Source organism: Furipterus horrens, unplaced genomic scaffold (assembly GCF_987537825.1).
Source record: "Furipterus horrens unplaced genomic scaffold, mFurHor1.1.pri manual_scaffold_11, whole genome shotgun sequence".
Lineage (NCBI taxonomy): Eukaryota > Metazoa > Chordata > Mammalia > Chiroptera > Furipteridae > Furipterus > Furipterus horrens.
Genome location: NW_028327181.1, coordinates 74,874,423 through 74,892,458, shown reverse-complemented (window position 1 = coordinate 74,892,458; position 18,036 = coordinate 74,874,423). Strand labels below are relative to the sequence as shown.

Sequence of the window (18,036 nt, the reverse complement as noted above, 5' to 3'; positions counted from 1 at the left end):
TGTTCTCAGGGTTCGCGCTAGGAAGGAGCCGGCATTGGCGGGCTCGTGCGAGCGACCCGATGAAAAAGGTTACTTCCAAGCAGTCTCCGCCCAGGCTGTTCGGTGGGTGCGCGCCGGAGCGCGGGGCGCTGGTTGCTATGGACGCAGCGGCTGCCGCTGGCAGGCGTGGGCTGGGTCGCAGTGTCGCGGGGGGTGCCACACGGCCACGTTATTTGGGTCCCCGCGGGGTGTGACCACGCAAGACCTGGCAACACTATGAAACCTCTAAAGAAGGAATCCCGCCTCAGAATACCTGCAGGCAAATTCTTGGAGGCCGCAGAAAGCATCAAAGGTTGGCTCTGGCTGCCTTGGGAGAGCAGGAGAACTCAGCAAGGGCAGGGGTTCTTGGATGGGATTCACGACAGGGGGGCTGGAAAATGGTGGTGCCACCAGGAGGGAGGTAAAGATCACTGGGGAATGGGGTACGGGACAAGGCGTACTGCATACCTTAAGGGATGGTGAACAAGGTGGAGAACCCAGTAAGGGAGGTGGGCACAGGACACTGGGGCCTAGAGGATGGGGACATAGGAAGTGGGGACTGACTAAGGCCTCAAGGATCAATTATTGGGAAGATGGCCTTGGGCAGGAAGACATAGGAGACCCCTACCTGGAACCATATCTTAGGATGGAATGCAGAAGGGGGGGATCCCTGTTGTGGGGGGGAGGGTGCAGAAGAGCCAGGAAAGAGTTTAAGACAAAAAGGGCCAGGACATGGGGTCCTTGAGGAAAGAAGTGCAGGAAATAATACAAGTAACATGCTGAGGTGGTGGTGAAACCAGCAGCCTCGGTGGGATTTGTGGGGGGTGTCTCCTAAGAGTCCTGCTGGAAAAATGCCCCAAAATGCTAACTTGGCTAGTTCTGTTTCTGACTACTTTTTCCCACTACATGCCCTTTCCAGCTGGGTGATACCTGTCCTACTTCTTTAACCTGGTGGCAGTCACTAGATGTGACAGCTTGCTGGCCTCTGCAGCTGTCCTCTGGTCCCAGGTGGGAGAGCCCCAGTGTGCCTGACAGCAGACTGACCCCCATGGACATGTTGCCATTTGCAACTCACCCTCCTGTCCATCTTTATTTGCTGTTTCCACTTAGTGAGGGTCTGATGTGTGTGAGCACTGTGCTGGGCAACAAAGGCCTCGGTATTCACTGTATGACCCCAGCCCTCAAGCAATTCAGTCTAATGAACTCCCAGAGGAGTAACCGGACAATCAATATAAATGCTGGGATGTAGGTGCCTACAGGCATTAGGGGGGCTCAGGGCGCCTGACCTAGGCCTAGGATGGTAGATTTAGGAGGGAAGGTTTTCTGAAGAAGGTGTCATCTGTGGTCAAGAACAACAACAAAGGAGCAGTTTCCTTCTTCAGGTCTAGGGATTAGCATGAGCTAAGGCATGGAACTGTGAACATGTATGACCTTGGTGGCCAGGGCAGAGGTAGTGAGTGTGGAGAAGGGAGAGAGGCAGAGGGGCCTGCGCAGGTGGTCACGGGTCAGATCATGAAAGGGTTTTCTGTGTCCTTGCAGGCCCTGGAGAGACCCAGCGCAGAGTCTCAGCGAAAGCCCAGGGTGAGGACAGAGAGGTGGCCTGGAGTCCAACTGACAGGAGCTTAGCCACTTTGCAGGATGGCTTTCTTTAATGCTTCTTTGTAGTGTGAAAGTCCAATTTGGGCTGCATCATGCTGCTGTTTCATGATACACTTTTTAACAGTTAAGAGAGAAAGAGGGAAGAATAGCTGGTCTCCTTTCCCAAGGGCAGTCAAGGGCTTTCCTAGCTGCTGTGTACCTAGTTTTCTGGACATCTTATCAGATTGGAACAAATCAAGGAAAGATTTTTTGCTGCGTATTTATTTACTTAAAATTTTTTTTAATTTATTGATTTGAGAGACAGAGAAAGGAACATTGATTTGTTGTCCCACTTAGTTATGCATTCATTGGTTGCTTCTTGTATGTGTGTATCAAACTGAAGCTCTAACCAACTGGGCTACCTGGCCAGGGCTGCATATTTATTTTTAATAAAGGGAAATTGAGTTTATTAAATATCCCTTGAGTAAATAACATGCACCAGGGTGAGGAGGTAAAAAACCAAAGTGTTTAGTTCCCCAAAATATATCAGGGGAAGCCTCTAACTACTTCCCTCTCCCCTCACTATAACACAGCTAATCAACAAATGTAACCTTGTAATCTTGTGCTATGTTTCTCCAAGGTCTCTGAATTATAAGCAAAAAGGCAAGCAAATATTGTCACTGTAAACTTGTTTAGAGGTCCCAGTCCTTTTGACTCTCAGGTCTCATTGCTAAGAAACGTGGGAGTCTTCCCAGAAGTCCAGGTCCCCCTCCCTCATCAAGTAAAGCTCAGCCCTGGTAGGGACAGTCCCTCCCTGGGTTCCCCCAGCACAACCCTGAGATCAGAATTTCCTGAAGCGTTTAATCAACCCAAAAAAGAATAACATTTAGATTAAGCAAGAAGCAGAAAAATAGAGTCCAGGTTCCTTCTCCCTCTGTGGCTAGCCCTTCTCCCCCCCATCCCCCCATTCCCTTCCCACCTCAACCTGAACACCTTGCTTCCAGATGCCTGGTCTAGCTCCAGCAGAGCTGTCACCTGACTGCCCCACTCAAGGGGCCTGGCGTGAGGATCAAGGGAGAAATGCCAGCTGTGTGACTCATCAGGAGCCCCACTCAGCTTGGGTTTCCAGACCAGAGAAAAGGAAATACCTAGGTCTCCACACTTTCAGTAGTGAGACACACTTTGACCCTTCACGGTCTTCCCCTGGGCCCTAAAGTGACCTCCATGGGATTGCTCTTCCTCCCTGGTCTCCCCAATTTGCCTCTGCCCCTCTAGCCCACCTGGCTTACCTTCACTGGATGAATCGCTCTGAAATACTGCTTTCATTTCATTCTCCTGGACCAAACCTTTCTGCCAACAGAGGAAGAGCAGATGCTTCAGCTTTGCTTTACAAAGCCATCATGACCTGGATTTCCTTTCATTCCCAATATCACCCCCACGTCCCCCAACGAGCCTTCTGTGTCACCATGCCTCACAAATACCCTACTCAGCCCCACCTCCACCTTTGCTCTGACCATGACTGCACCTGAAACACCTCTGTCTGCTGCTCCACCTGTGCAAAGCCTTCCTGCCCTTCAAGACCTTAGCCTGTGAGGCTTCTTCTGAGTGTTGCAGCTGTCTTCTGAACCTTTGGTTAGAGCCCTAGACTGTATGATCCACATCCACTTGTTCCTGCTTTGATAGGTAACCAAAGCTATTATCTGTGCCACTAATTTTAGGCCTTTATGTTATGATTGATGTATGTTAGCGTCTGGTGCACTTTCAGTTCCTCAGCAGAAGGAGCCATATTTTAACCTTTTATACCACCTTCTCTATAGTTTATAGCATCTAAAAGGTGCTTGGTAAATATTGTCCAGGGTGAATTGAAGTTTAAAAATGTATGTATGATTTTCAATATTTTGTTAAGTAGAACACACATTCCCTAACTGCATATTAAGACAACCTTCTCAGAAAAACCTCAGACCAGAGTTTCACTGACTATTTCAGAAATCTTCAGCAATGGTGAAGTTTTATAAATTCAAATGTGATAATGATACACCCACCAACAGAAAGCACAGAGCTGGATATCTTTAATCCCTTGGGGAGATGCAGAACCAGCAAAAGTAATGGACAGAGGAAGCAGACGTCCTGGAAAATAGAAATAATACAAAAATATTTATAAAAGCAGACCCTCATTTGAGACCAATTCTCTCTTGGGCTGCCACCAACTTTGATAACTGTGCAGAAGGAGGGTGGGGTGAGTAGAAATCAAACAAAACCTAAGGCTGCATGTCCCCACGTGGTGGCAGATGGGACCAGAGCCATGCAGTTTAGCTGACGATGCTCCTGAGTTTCCTCTGACCCCATTGCTGAGGAGCTGAACTCTGGCCCATAGGCAGAATTTAGAGCTACGTTTGGAATGACTCTAGCTTGGGGTTTGTTGTATTTATTTATTTATTGCCGCCAATTATGTGGGCATTTTCTAAAAAAAGAGTTTGACTTTCATAACCCAAACACCGGCTTTGATGTTTTAGCCGTATTGCCTCTGAAAAACTAGAGTCCTGTGAGAAGCAGTGGACAAAACCAAGTTCTGTTTCAAAGTCCCTGAAGTCAGAACTCAGGTTTTCTTTTGATTATTTTCTGTAGCACCTTACATCAAATCATTCTAAACCAGGGGGCAGCAGACAGGAGGATTCCAGCCAAAGAAACGAGATGCATCTGAAACTGTTAACCCAGCTCTGTGGAAGGAAGGCAGGGAGTGTGTCCTCATTGGAGAATAACTCGCTTCTGCCCACGAGTTTTGATTGCGGTGCTCCGGCACAGCACGTGAGAGAACTAGGCTCAGGTCTCTCCGCTCTTCTCCAGTCCCATAAGCCACTGTTGTCATCAACCCCTTCATTACTGCGTAGACTCCTAGATAATCTTGTCCTCAGTCTTGTACCCCCTAATCTATTCCTGAAGACTGAAGTCCTTTACACGGCTCACTAAACTTCGTGATACGGCTCCTACTTCCCTCTCCAGGCATGGCTTCCTACCTCCCGCCTCGCTTCACTACAGCTGTTTTAAAAACACATACTTTGAGTTCCAGGGATGTGTTCTATTCTCTCTTGCCTCTAGGCCTTTTTTCCCCTAGGCCTCTTTATGCTAGTCCCTTTAGAATGCCCCTTCCCCAAACCCTTCCCCTTGTCTATGTTCTCTTCATCCTTCAGCTCTCAGTTTAAACATTACCTCCTTAGGAAGCCCTCCCTCACTACCCCCCAAAATTGGGCTGAGACCCCTGGCTGCTCCCCTAGTTGCTGGGACCCCTTGTCTCCCATGGGTGTGTGCTTTTTGAAGCCTGAATCTCTGCCCTATATCCCCAGAGCGTAGCGCAGTGCCTGGCACGTAGAAAATACTTAAACAGTATTTATTAAATGAAAGAGCATGAAATAAATGGTCAGCTGTGAATGTTCTGTTTTCCCCCAGAGCATCTATGTTTTAACCAGTGTCTTAAGAAACCTGATGCCTTCACCCAGGAGAATGGATCAGTACCAGCAACGGAGAAGGCTAAGAAAGCATCTGGTCCTGTTGCCCCAAACCACTGTGCATCAGAACCACCATTTTAGAAAATACAGCTTCCCAGGCCCTGGTTCCACATAGGAGCCAGGAAGCTGTATTTGTGAAACTCTCCAGAAGATTCTGAGGCAAACATTTGGCTAATATTTGGGAACCGCTCATTTAGTCCAGCTTCCTCCTTTTAGAAAATGGAAGACCGAGGCTAAGAGAGGCTAAGTGGTGTGTCCTAGGTTGTCCAGCTTATAAGTAGAAGAGCCTGGAATGGAACATCGTTTGATCTCAATTTTGGCTACGGAAGCCTCAGTCACTGTGGCAGGCCAAGGGCAACGGGTGGGGGGACCTTCAAGAAAGGACTCCCATTGCCCCAGTGAAGTGCTGCCCAGGTCTCCTTGGCAGCATCCAGCTGACCAGTTCTGCCCCCCAACCATGGAGTCTAATATATATCTATTTTTAAGCATTTGTAACTTTCTGCTCCTCTTCAGAAAAGAAGCGAGCAAAGGTATCTGAACAGCTCACACCCCCCATTCAGGAAGAACCTGAGCCTGTTAGCAATGTCCTACAAGGAGATGACATTCTTGCCTTAGCCATTAAGAAGGACGACTTGAAGAAGGTAAGGATGAAGTCCAGGGATCCCTTCCTGCAGGAACTTTGTCCATCCAGCCTGCGCGGTCTAGCACATCAGCCATGTCCACCATCACTACTGCTTCCCCACAGGGGAGCGAGATGATGGGGGACCTTGCTCCCCATGGAGGCAAGAACCATGACTCCCCTTTCACAAAAGGGAAGTGATGAGTTTGAGAAGCACAGGTACAGATGAGGATAAAGCTGCTAATCCCTAACCCCAGCCTGTACCTGGAGGAGTCAGCCACTTGTCACCTGACTTGTCTGGAGGCATAATGTGTTTCTTTCCCCCTTCCCTCCAGGACGTTATTAAGTCTCATGTCTGTTGACTTAGAGAATTAGGTATTTCGACAGAACATATGGGCAGAGCTAGAGAAACAGATTTGTCAGCCTTCAGGAATTCCATGAAGAATTAGGGCAGAGTAGATGGGTGGTGTTTTTCCTCCCCCAGATCTCAAGTGGAATTCTCTTCTGTTTTGTTTCTTTTTTAGCAACACATTCCTCGCTTTATTAAAACAGGAGATAAACCTGTCATTACCCAGAAATTTATTATCCGTAAACTCAAACCCAAGGATTCTAGGAGGAAGGTCTGCCACTTAGTAGCATATCCTGCTACTCCAGATGCGGCCACAAAGCCCCTGGACTACTCTGGTATGCCCAGCCTCAGCCCTGGCATCGCTGGTCTCTGAATTCATGGGTCAGCCTTGAAAGAAAATGGGCCCTCCTTCAGAGAGCAGCCCCCTTGAATTGTTTATATCTGCAAGCTACAGCTTGTCTTTCACCTCCTATTTCCCCAACCCCCCACCCCCAGGTCCGGGTGATAGTTTTTATAGTGGTGGTGATGAGATCCTGCCCCACCACATCTTGGGGAGTCTCCAGGACTTCAAGAGAATTGCAGTTGCTCAAGGGAACACCCAGGTTCGTTTGTACGGGAGCTGCCGGGGGAGAGAAGTCACTGAAGTCATTCAGTCTCACACCTGGCAGAGCCAGGCAGGCCTGGGGTTAACCAGAAAGTCCAGTCTCTGGACCCTGAGTCTGAAGTGATAAGTGATCCACCCCCTGAAATAGTGAAGCCAACTTAAGATAGCTTCAGCTGAGGTCAAGCAGTCACTTCGAGGGCACAGAGGTGCCTCAAGGAACTCAAACGCAATAGTGTGTTGGGCTCAGTTAGACTGAAACCAGAAAGACAGCAGGGCTCCAGGCCCATGCTCCCTAATGGCCTTCTTTCTCTCTTCTCCGAAGACTGGGCTGCTCTCCTCCTCGGTCCACATGCTGGAGGAAGCCAGCCTCCCGCAGCTCCCAGGGCCACATCAAGAGTCAGCCTGTCTTTCTGACTTTCCCATCATGCAGTGCTTCTCTTTGTCTCGGTTCCTTCCTTTCCCTGGTTCTAGGCAAAAAAAAAATCTCATTGTTCAGGGGCCAAGAGGCCTGGGCTCGTATAAAAATGGCTCAGTCACCCTGCAGGTGGAGGTGCCAATTAACGTCAGTTGTAAGACAGACACAATGGAAAGGTTTCGAACACAATCTTAGGACAGAGGTCCCCGTTCTGGGGGTGAGGGGACTGACAGCGGTTTCCAAGCCCACCCCACCCCCGCCCTGGTCCTGTGGTTTGTTTCTGGTCACTCCCAGTCTTAGGGTCTTGTGGAGAAGGGATCCTGGCAGCGTGGGAGGACAGTAGGGACTCTGGCCTGGGGAGGTATCAGCCCCAGTTTAGCGTCTCTCACCGTCACCACCCTCCACACACTCCTGTTGTACTTTTCAGCTGGCTGAGCTGATAAACACACCGCCCTGTCTGATGACCCTCATCTCAGCTACAGAAGAGACAAAGCAGAGAGCCCCCAAAGAAGAGAAGGCACAGCCCTGGGCCCCGCCTCCTCAGCACAACTTCATGAAAAACTGGCAGCGCAACCTAGCCCTGTGGAAGAGGCAGCGGGAGGCCCTCAGCGGTGAGCAGCACAGACAGGCCCCTGCCCGGCCTCAGCCGGCACCCGGCCTGCTGCTGGGGGTCCCCTCCCAGCACCTGTGCAGAGATGCATTCAGGCCACTTACTTGCTCCCCCGGGTTTCTCACCTAGTGGATTCTGAGATCAGCCCCATGATGGGATTGACCAGTGCTGAGTGCTGGGCCCATTTGTTCTGCTCTGCTAGAGGCACCACATCCCTGGCTCTCTCTCTCTCTAGAACGCCTGCAGAAGCCTGTCGGCGAGCTGCTGATGCACACAGGGGAGACCTACAGACAGATCCAGGAGGAACGGGAGCTCATTGACCGAATACTTCCAACGCAGCACGATGGGAAGGTAAGGACAGCGTGCCCAAGGGCCCTGTGAGGAGGAGGTCTGGATGCAGCCACGGATGCCTTGGTTTGCACAGTTGGGGACAAAACAAATTATCCGTTGCCAAGCATTGTGAAGCCCTCAATGGCCTTCACAAAATTCTATTACTGGGCATTCAGGGATTGGCCAGTTAAGTAATTCATCCTGTGGTGGTCACTGGTAGTGAGTTGAGGAGAAAGCGTAGGTACTGAGCTATTAGAATAGTCTCAGTGTTCTCTCTTCAAAGCTGAGGCCCCAGCTTTTGGACAACCAGGGCATGTTGTGTCCGTATGTCAGTGCAATGCCTGTGCCACCCACACTGTCTGGGGGCAGGTCAAGGCGACAGGAGGGCATCCTGAGGACAAGAAAGTGTGTGCTGCTCTCCTGCTCTCCCGGCTGCAGCGCGTCCCCAGAGCCAGCGTCTGCCGTCTGCTGTGCTCTTGTCTCCCAGGCCCCACACTAGCCTCTCTCCAAGGTGATCTGACATGTCTGCCTTGCCTTGCCAGTGCTCCGAGGAGACCAGTGGGTTCTGGAGTCGACTGGAATACTTGGGAGATGAAACAACGGGACTGGTAATGACGAAGACAAAAACTCAGCGTGGTCTCCTGGAGCCAATCACTCACATCAGGAAGCCACACTCCATCCAGAAGGAGATGGGTGAGGAGCAGGGCAGCTGGCGACTGGCCTGGGAGGGGGCACAGCATGGCGGTGCTATGAGACCAACCAAGGATCAAGTCCCATAATCCTGTGGAGGTCCACTTCCCTCTTCAATAAGACAGTGATAGATACAAGCGGTGGCGGAAGCACATGGGAGCAGAGGCTCTAGGGCTGCGTACGCTGCCCTGTGCGGCAGCTGTGAACCCCTGTGGCTGCTGAGCACCTGCGATGTGACTAGTCTGAATGGCGATGGGCTGTGAGTGTAAACTACACATTGGTTTGTATGCAAAATATATCTTATTAGTAATTTCTATATGGATCACATGTTGGAAGAATAATATTTTTGATACAATGGGTTAAACTGTATTACTAAAAATTAATCCCACCTGTTTCTTTTTACCCTTTTAACCATCTAGAGCATTTAAAATTATGGGCCTCACATTTGTGATTTGCATGCTATTTCTGTTGGGTAGCACTGCTTTCAAGGCTGCCAGACTGCCTAGGTTCAGAGCAAGTTTTTGACCTCCTTGGCCCTCGGTGCCAACACCTGTTAAATACTGAAGGGGTTGTGAGAAGGTTAAATGAAGCTTGGCATGATGTGTATTAGGAGGTTTTGGCCCTTTGTTAACACTGAATAAAAGGTGGCTGCTCTTGTTGTTTTTATTATCATCTAAAGATTTGATGGTTTGGAAGCTCATTTTGCAGCAGGCCTGTGTTGGATTGCTGAAGCAGAAGGGACGGGGTGGGGGGACTGCAGCCCAGCTGTGCAGGGAAGCTGTATTTTCCCCTTTTCCAGAAATGGTGCTGGGATGGGTGTGTTCAGAGCCCATGAGAGTGAGGGGTAGGGGCATGGCAACAGCCCACACTGAGGGTCCTTGGACCCTGCTGTAGGGTTGCTGGCCCGGAAGGATGCTCGGTACCGATACACCTGGGATCGGAGTCTGTTTCTGATCCACCGACGCCAGGAGCTGCAGAGCATCATGGCAGAGCTGGATTTTAGCCAGCAGGTTGGTGATGCTTCTGTGCCCTCTCTGAGGCCCCTTAGGGTGGCACCTGTCTTCAGTCAGCTAATGTTTCCTTTCTTGCTCTCTCTGAGGATATTGATGGCCTGGAGGTGGTGGGCAGAGGGCAGCCTTTCTCAGTTGTTACAGCAGAAGACTTTCCGGTGTTCGAAAGAAGCCAGAGAAGTTCCTCTACAGACACAGTGAACTTGTGAGTCGGGCCTGGGCCCTAGCGCCAACAGTGTTAAAGGGCAGGCTTCCCTCCCTGCAATCAGGGTGCCTCCGTTCCAGCCTCTCGTAGTGACTGCCACCCCCTCCTGTGGCCTTCTGTTCACCCTCACCAACCAACTCCTAATGGGGATTTCCCAGGCACTCTGTTGCTGGTAAGTGGAGCCGCTCCAGACTCTCCCAGGGCTGTGCACACCGAGTGCCTCAGCAAGAAGAGTCTGCGTGTGTCCAAGAACCTCCCACCTGTAGGTATGTAGCAGGACAAAGCTGAGCTCCAGTGGAGCTGATGACATTCTCTTGAAGAACAGAGCAGGGCACCTCTCCAGACTTGCTGGCAACCATTTCTGTGGGCTCCATGTGGCAAGACTATGGCAGCTTCAGGGAAAAATATGTCATTGGTTTTTCTTGCAGAGATTCAGTAACACGTTACCCTGATGTGGTCCCCATGCCTATTCTTGGCCCTTCTCTGCTGTTCTGTGGGAAGCCAGCCTGCTGGGTCAGAGGCAGTAATGCAGAGGACAAGGTAAGCCTGCTTATACCCTCACCCATCTATTGCGTGGGCTTCCCTAGGGTGCAGTCTCAAGAAGACTGGCTGTCACAAAGGGCCTGCAGTCTCCTCCTTGCATTTTTAGCTGGTCATGCATTCAGCATGTCTGAAAATGGTAACAGCAAAGCTAACTGGAGCCAGAATAAAATCACAAGGCTGAAAAGAGAGTGTCACAAGCCACCCAGTTTGTACCTAGCCCCCAGGCATGTAAATAAGCAAATCCTCACAGGGGTGTGGCTCTAAGAAGGTTCTAAAAGATTCTTCTGATGCTATGGAGCAGAAATGTTCATCAGATATAAAATCTGTTTTATCTTCTCTTCTTATTGTTGCTGGCACCGCAGGGATGGCCACTCTTGGGGTGTGACACCACTTTGAGAGCAGCCAGGCCCTGGAAGGCCAAGACACAGGACTTCCAGTGCTAAACCCAGAAAAGTCCCTGGAAAACCAGGATGAGTTCATCGCCCCAGGCCTGTGCCTCCCTCAAAGACATTTCTCATAACTCCTCCTTTCTCAGAAGCATGTTGGAATTGCTGTCCGCTTGACCTTTGAAACTCTAGAAGGGCAGAAAACATCTTCAGAACTGACCGTGGTCAATAATGGCACAGTAGCCATTTGGTATGACTGGCGGCGGCAGTCCCAGCTGGACTCTTTTCAAGACCTGAAGAGAAACAGGATGCAGCAGTTTTACTTTAATAATCGGAAAGGTACCTAGGAGAAGCGGCCCTCCTCACCTTGATGTCCGAGATGCTGAAGTCTAGCTAATGCCCAGCTCCTACAGGTTGAAGCCCCTTTCCCTTGCCTCCTTCCTTCCATTTCTTCTGCGATGTGTGTCATCTCCTAACGATTCATGTTTGTTGGAAGCAGGGAGGTGAGCCACTGGGGCACAGGCCTGAGGCCAAGGTGACCAACTGGGGCCTGTTTGCCAGGGACCTTCCCCTTTTAGCACGAGAAGTCCCGCATCTCAGGAAACCCCTCAGTCCTGGGCAAAGCAGGACCGTTGGTCACCCTACCTGGAGCTCAGTTAAAGGATCTGCTTAGGCTTAGGGCTCAGTTAACTTCAGACATGCAGGCTTCGGGCTTACTGAGCTTCACCTTGGTGAAAACCTCTGTCTCTGTCCCTCTCAGGTGTGATTCTCCCTGGAGAAACTAAAACCTTTACCTTCTTCTTCAAGTCTTTGACTGCTGGGATCTTCAGGGAGTTCTGGGAGTTTGTAACCCATCCCACCCTGTTAGGAGGCGCTGTGCTGCAGGTCAATCTCCGTGCAGTCTCCCTGGCCCAGGACATTTATAGGAATGAGAAGATGTTACTGCAGGTAAGGGACCCAGGACCGTGGCCGTGTGGACAGCAGATAGGTTACTCTGGTTTGCTTCTTAGCACTGCCTGCAGGGGTCTTGTTCCTCCCAGCTACTCTTGCTCAACAGACACTGCTCAGGGCTTTGTGGTGTAAAAGAGGGGTGGGGAGGCAAGAGAGGGGGACAGCCTTGAGCTCCACCGTGCAGGGCTCCCACTGCCAGGAAGGGATGAGACTGCGGGAAGTACTTGAGCACAAACAGGAACAACCCTGCATCCTGGTACTATATTCGTTCACTGCTGCCTGGTACCCTCGAGTGGAGTCGCATGTAACTGGCAAGACTTCAAAACCAGGCAGAACCACAGGGAACAATGGAACCATTGAGGCCAGCACGCAAGAGTGAGTGTGCGGTAGGAAGTGGGAATCTGCTGGACCCCCATCAGGTCCATAGCCTGGCTATCTAGTGCTGTGCTTTGTGGGATTTTGTGGAAAGCTGTGCTTTTTTATTCACAGTGGCCCCCAAACATGAGCCAGCTCCTTCAGCTGGGGCTCAACCTGTGGTGATCACAGACAGTTTTGACAAATGCGATGCCTGCTTTACTCATCACCAGTATGGGACTGGCCTCTCTTTCGAGATGCCCCTGTTTCTGTGATACTGACTTTGTGGCCAAGTCACATTCTCAGCAAGGCCCAAATGGTGCTGCCCCTGCCCCTCGCCCTGGCCCTTCTTCCTAATCCATGGGAAATGCTGACTGTGACCTCCTCATCTCACAGGGGAGCAGCTTCTCTGGAACTGGCCCGACCTCAGGATTCTTTTAGGGAGCAAGGATGTTTGGGAAGACTCAAGGGGTTTTGAGTCTGGGAACAGCTCTGTGCGTGTGTGTGTGTGTGTGTGTGTGTGTGTATGAGAGAGAGAGACAGACAGACAGACAGACAATGGCAGGAAGATGCAAAGTTCCCAGGGATCTGGCTCCCCTCTGGTATGCAACATGGGTTTTGAAAGTCTGAGCCAGTCTTGTGCCCCCTTTTCTTCCCCAGAAGGAGCTGGCTTCCCACGAGGCGGTCACCATCATGCAGAGCATATTGGGGGAGCTGCTGGATGGGGTCCTGACCCCGGAGCGTGCGCAGACACCAGTGGACACCTATCTCACGGAGGAGGACGTGTTCCACCACAGGAATCCTCGGGTACAGGCCCAGCCCTGGCCCCTGCCCCTCGTGCATTCCCTGGATGGAAGGAATAGCAAACCCTCTGACAGGCCAGGACTTGTCCTGAGCACCTTCCATGAGTAACTCACCCATTTATCCTCCCAGCAGCCCTGTGAGATGGGCACTATTTATAGCCTCACTGTACATGGAAGGAACTGGGCCCAGCGGGGTTAAGTAATTTGCCCAAGATAACTTAGCTCCTAAGTGGACATTTGGTGAGAACAGTTTCATAACCTCCTTCATTCAAACTTGATATTCCTGGGAAGCTCACATACCAAAAAAATAAATAAATAAAAGGGGGCTTGAGGTTGGAGATGCTCAGAGTGAAGGGGAAGTGGGGATACCCTGTGGCCACAACCCCTGCTGCCAGCTTCCTCCCTGCCTCTTCCATCAGTGCTCTTGAGGGGATGGGGAAACCGGAGCAGGCTCACAGGCTCTGGGTGCCCCAGCCCAGCCTCCCTGTCAAGTGTCTTCCCTTGCCTCTGCTGTAGCTGCATTACCGGCACCAAGTGGTGCAAAACCTGCACAGACTGTGGCACCAGTACATGATCCTGCCCTCCAAGGCCAAGGCTGAGGAGGTCAGGCCGGGTGACGAGGAGCAGCTCGGCCCCAGGGCCCGGGCAGCCATGGCCCAGACAGCCTATTTGGAGAAGGCCCCAATGGACGCTGAGTCTGTGGCACACTTCAGGACCCCAGTCTCTGAATCCCAGCTGCCCCGGCAGGAGAATGTGGCCCTCAAGGACTCCCAAGATTCTTATAGGTCCCAGAAGACCGGCCTGAGAGCCAGTAGTTCTCAGCAGAAGAGCATCACGGAGGAGATCCTAGTGGAGGGGAGCCCAGGCTTGGGGAGTGCCAAGAGGCCCTGGGAGCTGGAGGCCCTTCCCCTGCCTGAGTGGAACCTCTGTCTGGAGGACTTCAGAAAGGTGCTTGCCTGACCCTGGAGGGGAGGGTGCAGGAGAGCGGCTCCAGCCCAGCAGGGTGAGGGTGGCCCAGCAGTGCCTCTTGCCCCCATGGACAAAGCAATAAAACCTTCTGAGGGCCTGGAGAAAGCAACCTCTTGGGTCATCTCATCTTATCTCAGGTGCCTCAGCCACTGTGGTGCTGGAGGGGCTCCCTCTCTGACCCTGGCAAACCTTGGAAAAGGGGTTCGAGGCTACAGATTTCTGAGGGAGGCCCCAGGCTCCCACAGAAGGTGCCCAGACAGATTCTCCATGGCTGCACACCAGTCCTCACAGCACCACGCCCATCACTAGAGGACAGAGAGGTGCTCGGTGCCCTGGGCGGAAGGGTTGCTCATGGTACCTATGACCCTGCCAGGCAGTAATGACGCTCCCTGAGGAGAACCAGAGAGAAGACGCCCTAATCAGGCTCAACAAAGAAGCCCTGGAGCTGTGCCAGGAACAGAGGCCATTGCAGTCCGACTTCTTGTACCAGATGTGGTAGGTGCACCACCAGGAGAGCTGGCCCTGTCTCCTCCCCTTCGTGGCATCAGGCCAGGGGTTCTGAGCAGGCAATCCCAGGACCCGAGGCAGCTGAGCTCCCTCTGAGCTCAGATTGCTAAGAGATGCTGCCGGCACTCCACGCCTGGCCCATGATACAGCAGCCCCTGCAGCCTCGTGCTGCTCCCGGCGGAACAGTCACAGCACAGTAAGCACCTAGGCCTTTATTTCCTTCTCTTTCCTTGTTCCTTCTCAACGAGCAGAGGAATGAACAGAGGAGAAACCGGAGGGCGGTGAGAAGGGGGCATTTTCCATGAAAAGCCTCACTTCTCAGTTGTTAGCCTTCCTGTCACCGGTTTGGAAGTTGCTTGGGGGATTAGGTTTTTTGTTTTTTTTAAAGATTTTATTTACTTATTTTTAGAGAGAGGGGAAGGGAAGGAGAAAGATGGGGAGAAAGATGTCGATGTGCTAGAGAAACATCGATAGGGTATCTGGCCCTCAACCCCAGGCATTTGCCCTGACCGGGAATCAAACCAGCGACCTTTCAGTTTGCAGGACAATGTCCAACCCACTGAGCCACACCAGCCAGGGAAATGGAGGTGGGTGGGGATAGGTTTTTGCAAGGCCCTTAGAACACATCCCTGGGAGTCTCATGCTGGAAATGTCATGCAAGGTCCAGCCATGGTTTCAAGCTGGAGTTGGGACTAGCTGAGCCCTAGCCCCAGATGACACTTTCTCCGTGGAAGCCAGATTTCTGTATGAGCACGTGCACAAGTGCTGGTGAGGATGCTGGCCAGATGGGGCATGGCATTTCCATGGCAGCTCCTGGCACTGGTATCTTGAAAGGGAAGGATCCAAACCTCTGCAGGTTTTAGGGCAAATCAAGGGTGATGGCTTTTCTCCAGGGTGTCTTGCCTTCTAGTATGCAGCTGTGGCGGGATGTGATTGACAGCCTGGTGAGCCAGTCCCTGTGGCTGAGGGCTCTGCTGGGCCTGCCTGAGAAGGAGACCACCTATTTGGACATGCCAGAAGAGCTAGGTCAGACACTGCAGCCATGCCTGCATGAAGTCTTCTTCCCCATCCCTCTGCCTCAGCCTTTTACACCCCTCTCGTGTGATCCATGGAGGAGGCTCCTGCTGCCCTTTTGTCTGTTGCCAAGGTCTAGAACCCTAAAGTGACTTTAGTATCACCTTAGTTCAGTTCCCTCAGTTTACAGGCAGAGCCCTAGAAGGATGAAAGCCTTGCCTGTGCCATATGTGGGGGAGTGGCAGAGCTGGGACTAGAACCAGGCCTCTTGCACCTGCCCCACAGTCCTGTTCCACAAGGTTACACACTTGAACCAGGGGCTCTGCTTTTAGCCTGTGGGTATTCTCTCAAAGCTGCTGAGAGCACTTTGATTTTCCCCTACTCCTGCCTGTGTGGTCAGCTGGGCCACAGGCCACATGGTCTTCCACTCACCTCTCTCAGATCGAAAATCACCTTTTGCCATGGAAATGAAGTTGCCTTCCGGGAGAGTTGGGAAGGAGGACCGGAAAGGGACAGCCCAGGAAAAGAAGCAGTTGGGAATCAAAGACAAAGAAGATAAAAAAGGAACCAAGCTGCCAGGGAAAGAGGCATGCTCTAGGACATGGTCTGGCCCAGGGTGGGGCTGGGGAGGGTGCCAGGGGCCTGGCGGGAGGTCACTGTAGCATGATGCCGCAGTTGTCCCAGGGAGCTGCTCTTGAGAAAGTTCTAGACCTCTCTCAGGAGTTAATGAAGGCTATGTGTCTCGTCTCTCCAAGCAGGACCGTTTAAACAGCAAGAAGCACAAGGCAAAAGATGACAAGAAACTTACAAAATCTTCAAGTTGGGACCGGCTTTCCTTGGAATACTCTGCCCGTGACAGCACCACCCCTTCTCAGGAACCCATAGATCCCCTGGTCATGGAGAAATACACCAAGAGGCTGCACACTGAGGTGATGGCGGAGCCCAGCACTCAGCCCTGCCCTCGCTCACACTGCCCTGTGCACTTAACTCCCTCATCCATCCTGTTTATTCCACAAATGATAAGTGCCTACTGCATCCATGATGGAAGCAGAGCTGCCCCAGTTAAGGGCATCCTTGTGTGCAAGGCAGACTTCGTGAATGAGTAACACATCCTATATGTTAGATGATGAGAAGCAAGGAAAAGGGAGCCATAGACCAGAGTTGGGGGGCGGTGAGGAAGGTCCAGGTGGGGCAGGTAGGTCTTCCTGAGAAGGTGACATTGAACAGAGACTTGAAGGGAGGTGAAGGGTGCCCATATGGACCCCTGAGGAGGAGTGCCCTAGGGAGGGAAAGCAACTGATATAAGGGGAGGGAGTAGCCAGGGGGGCAGAGAGCAGATGGGCCACCAAAAGGGAGCAGGTAATGTGGGGCTTCGTAGGCCATGTAAGGACTCAGGGATTTTCTGAGCAAAACAAAAAATCACACAGGGTTTTAAACAGAGGAGTGACATTGTCTGACTTATGCTTTAGAAGATCAATCGCTCTGGCTGCCGTTTGGAAATAGACTGGGGGGAACTGAACAGAAACCCTTACCTTTCTGTCACTCCTGCTTCTTCTCTGTGGTGTCTTGGCTGATGTGTTCCTTGGGGGAGCACCATGTAGAGGGGATTTCCAGCAAGTGCAGGGGTTTTGAAACACCAAAGAGAGACTTCATAATGATGCATTCTTAAGCAGTAGGTCCTTAGGAACTCATCCTGGTGTTGTGTTGGGTTCTCAGTCCTTGCTGCTGTTTGTTTTGGAGGAGAGGTCCATTTAATGGTGAGGCTTTGTTTCCTCTGGGGCGGGGGGAGAGCTGGGTAGCAGGAATTATGCCATGCATTGTGGTAACACTCTGGATCTCATATGATCAGAATTTCCACTTGCTGCTGGTGTCATCACTGAGATTTCTGAATGTCAGTGGAGTCTAGAAAGTTCTCATAGGGCTTTTGAGGACCCATGTGGTGGACTTTTCCCTGGTTTTCTGAAATTAAGAACCAACTTGCTGAGGCTTGTGAGGTCCAGCCCCACTGAGGGCATAGTCTTGGAAACATTTCAGTATGATGATCTGTGATCTTACAGGAATGAAAGTTGTCATTTATGGGGCCAGGGTAGGATTGGGCCACCCCAGGGGACTGAATGAGCACTGTTCCCTGGTCTCCCAGGTCTCCCTGGAATTGCCCCTTTAACCATGCTAGGTTCCAGTGTCCCCATATCTCCTAGGGGCTAGTGCAGGATTACCTCACCTGCCTGGTTTGAAAAATAAAACTATTTGCAAAAATAAAAGTTCTACAGAAATTCTCCCCACTTTGGTTTTATCCCCTATCTAGCTGTCTCAATGTGGTGTGAATATGTCCACCCTTATAGTACGGTAAGAGTTCTCTTAGGTAGGTGTTTGCCACAGAGCAGACCTTTGCCTGTGATATTTGTCCCATTCTTCCAGGTCTATGGGCTGCTGGAAACCCTGGTGACTGACCTGATGGTTCTGGCTGACGAACTCAGTCCCATAAAGAATGTTGAGGAGCCTTTGCGTCTTTACACTTGACTCGTGTGCCCAAGCAGCCTTCTGGGCATCTGGTTAGCAAACAAATCAATAAAGAACC

The 18,036-nt window shown here is 51.4% G+C and overlaps 1 protein-coding gene across 1 annotated transcript; it reads left to right on the top strand.

Moving 5' to 3' along the window:
* The first annotated feature begins 221 nt into the window (after positions 1-221).
* On the top strand, positions 222-17,945 carry MYCBPAP (MYCBP associated protein). The gene is made up of 18 exons (XM_090292412.1): positions 222-331; positions 5,613-5,740; positions 6,243-6,402; positions 6,563-6,669; positions 7,514-7,697; positions 7,932-8,047; positions 8,569-8,719; positions 9,611-9,726; positions 9,816-9,931; positions 10,360-10,471; positions 11,010-11,199; positions 11,621-11,808; positions 12,826-12,972; positions 13,485-13,916; positions 14,311-14,432; positions 15,355-15,470; positions 15,900-16,045; positions 16,217-17,945. Exons 1-18 carry the CDS (start codon positions 256-258, stop codon positions 16,562-16,564), a joined length of 2,955 nt encoding a protein of 984 aa, XP_090148538.1. The 5' UTR covers positions 222-255; the 3' UTR covers positions 16,565-17,945.
* The last annotated feature ends 91 nt before the right edge of the window (positions 17,946-18,036 follow it).

Coding starts and splice junctions, on each gene's coding strand:
- MYCBPAP (XM_090292412.1), top strand. CDS start 256: ATGAAACCTCTAAAGAAGGAATCCCGCCTCAGAATACCTGCAGGCAAA. Junction 8,048..8,568: donor CAACGCAGCACGATGGGAAG/GTAAGGACAGCG, acceptor TTGCCTTGCCAG/TGCTCCGAGGAGACCAGTGG. Junction 9,727..9,815: donor AGCTGGATTTTAGCCAGCAG/GTTGGTGATGCT, acceptor GCTCTCTCTGAG/GATATTGATGGCCTGGAGGT.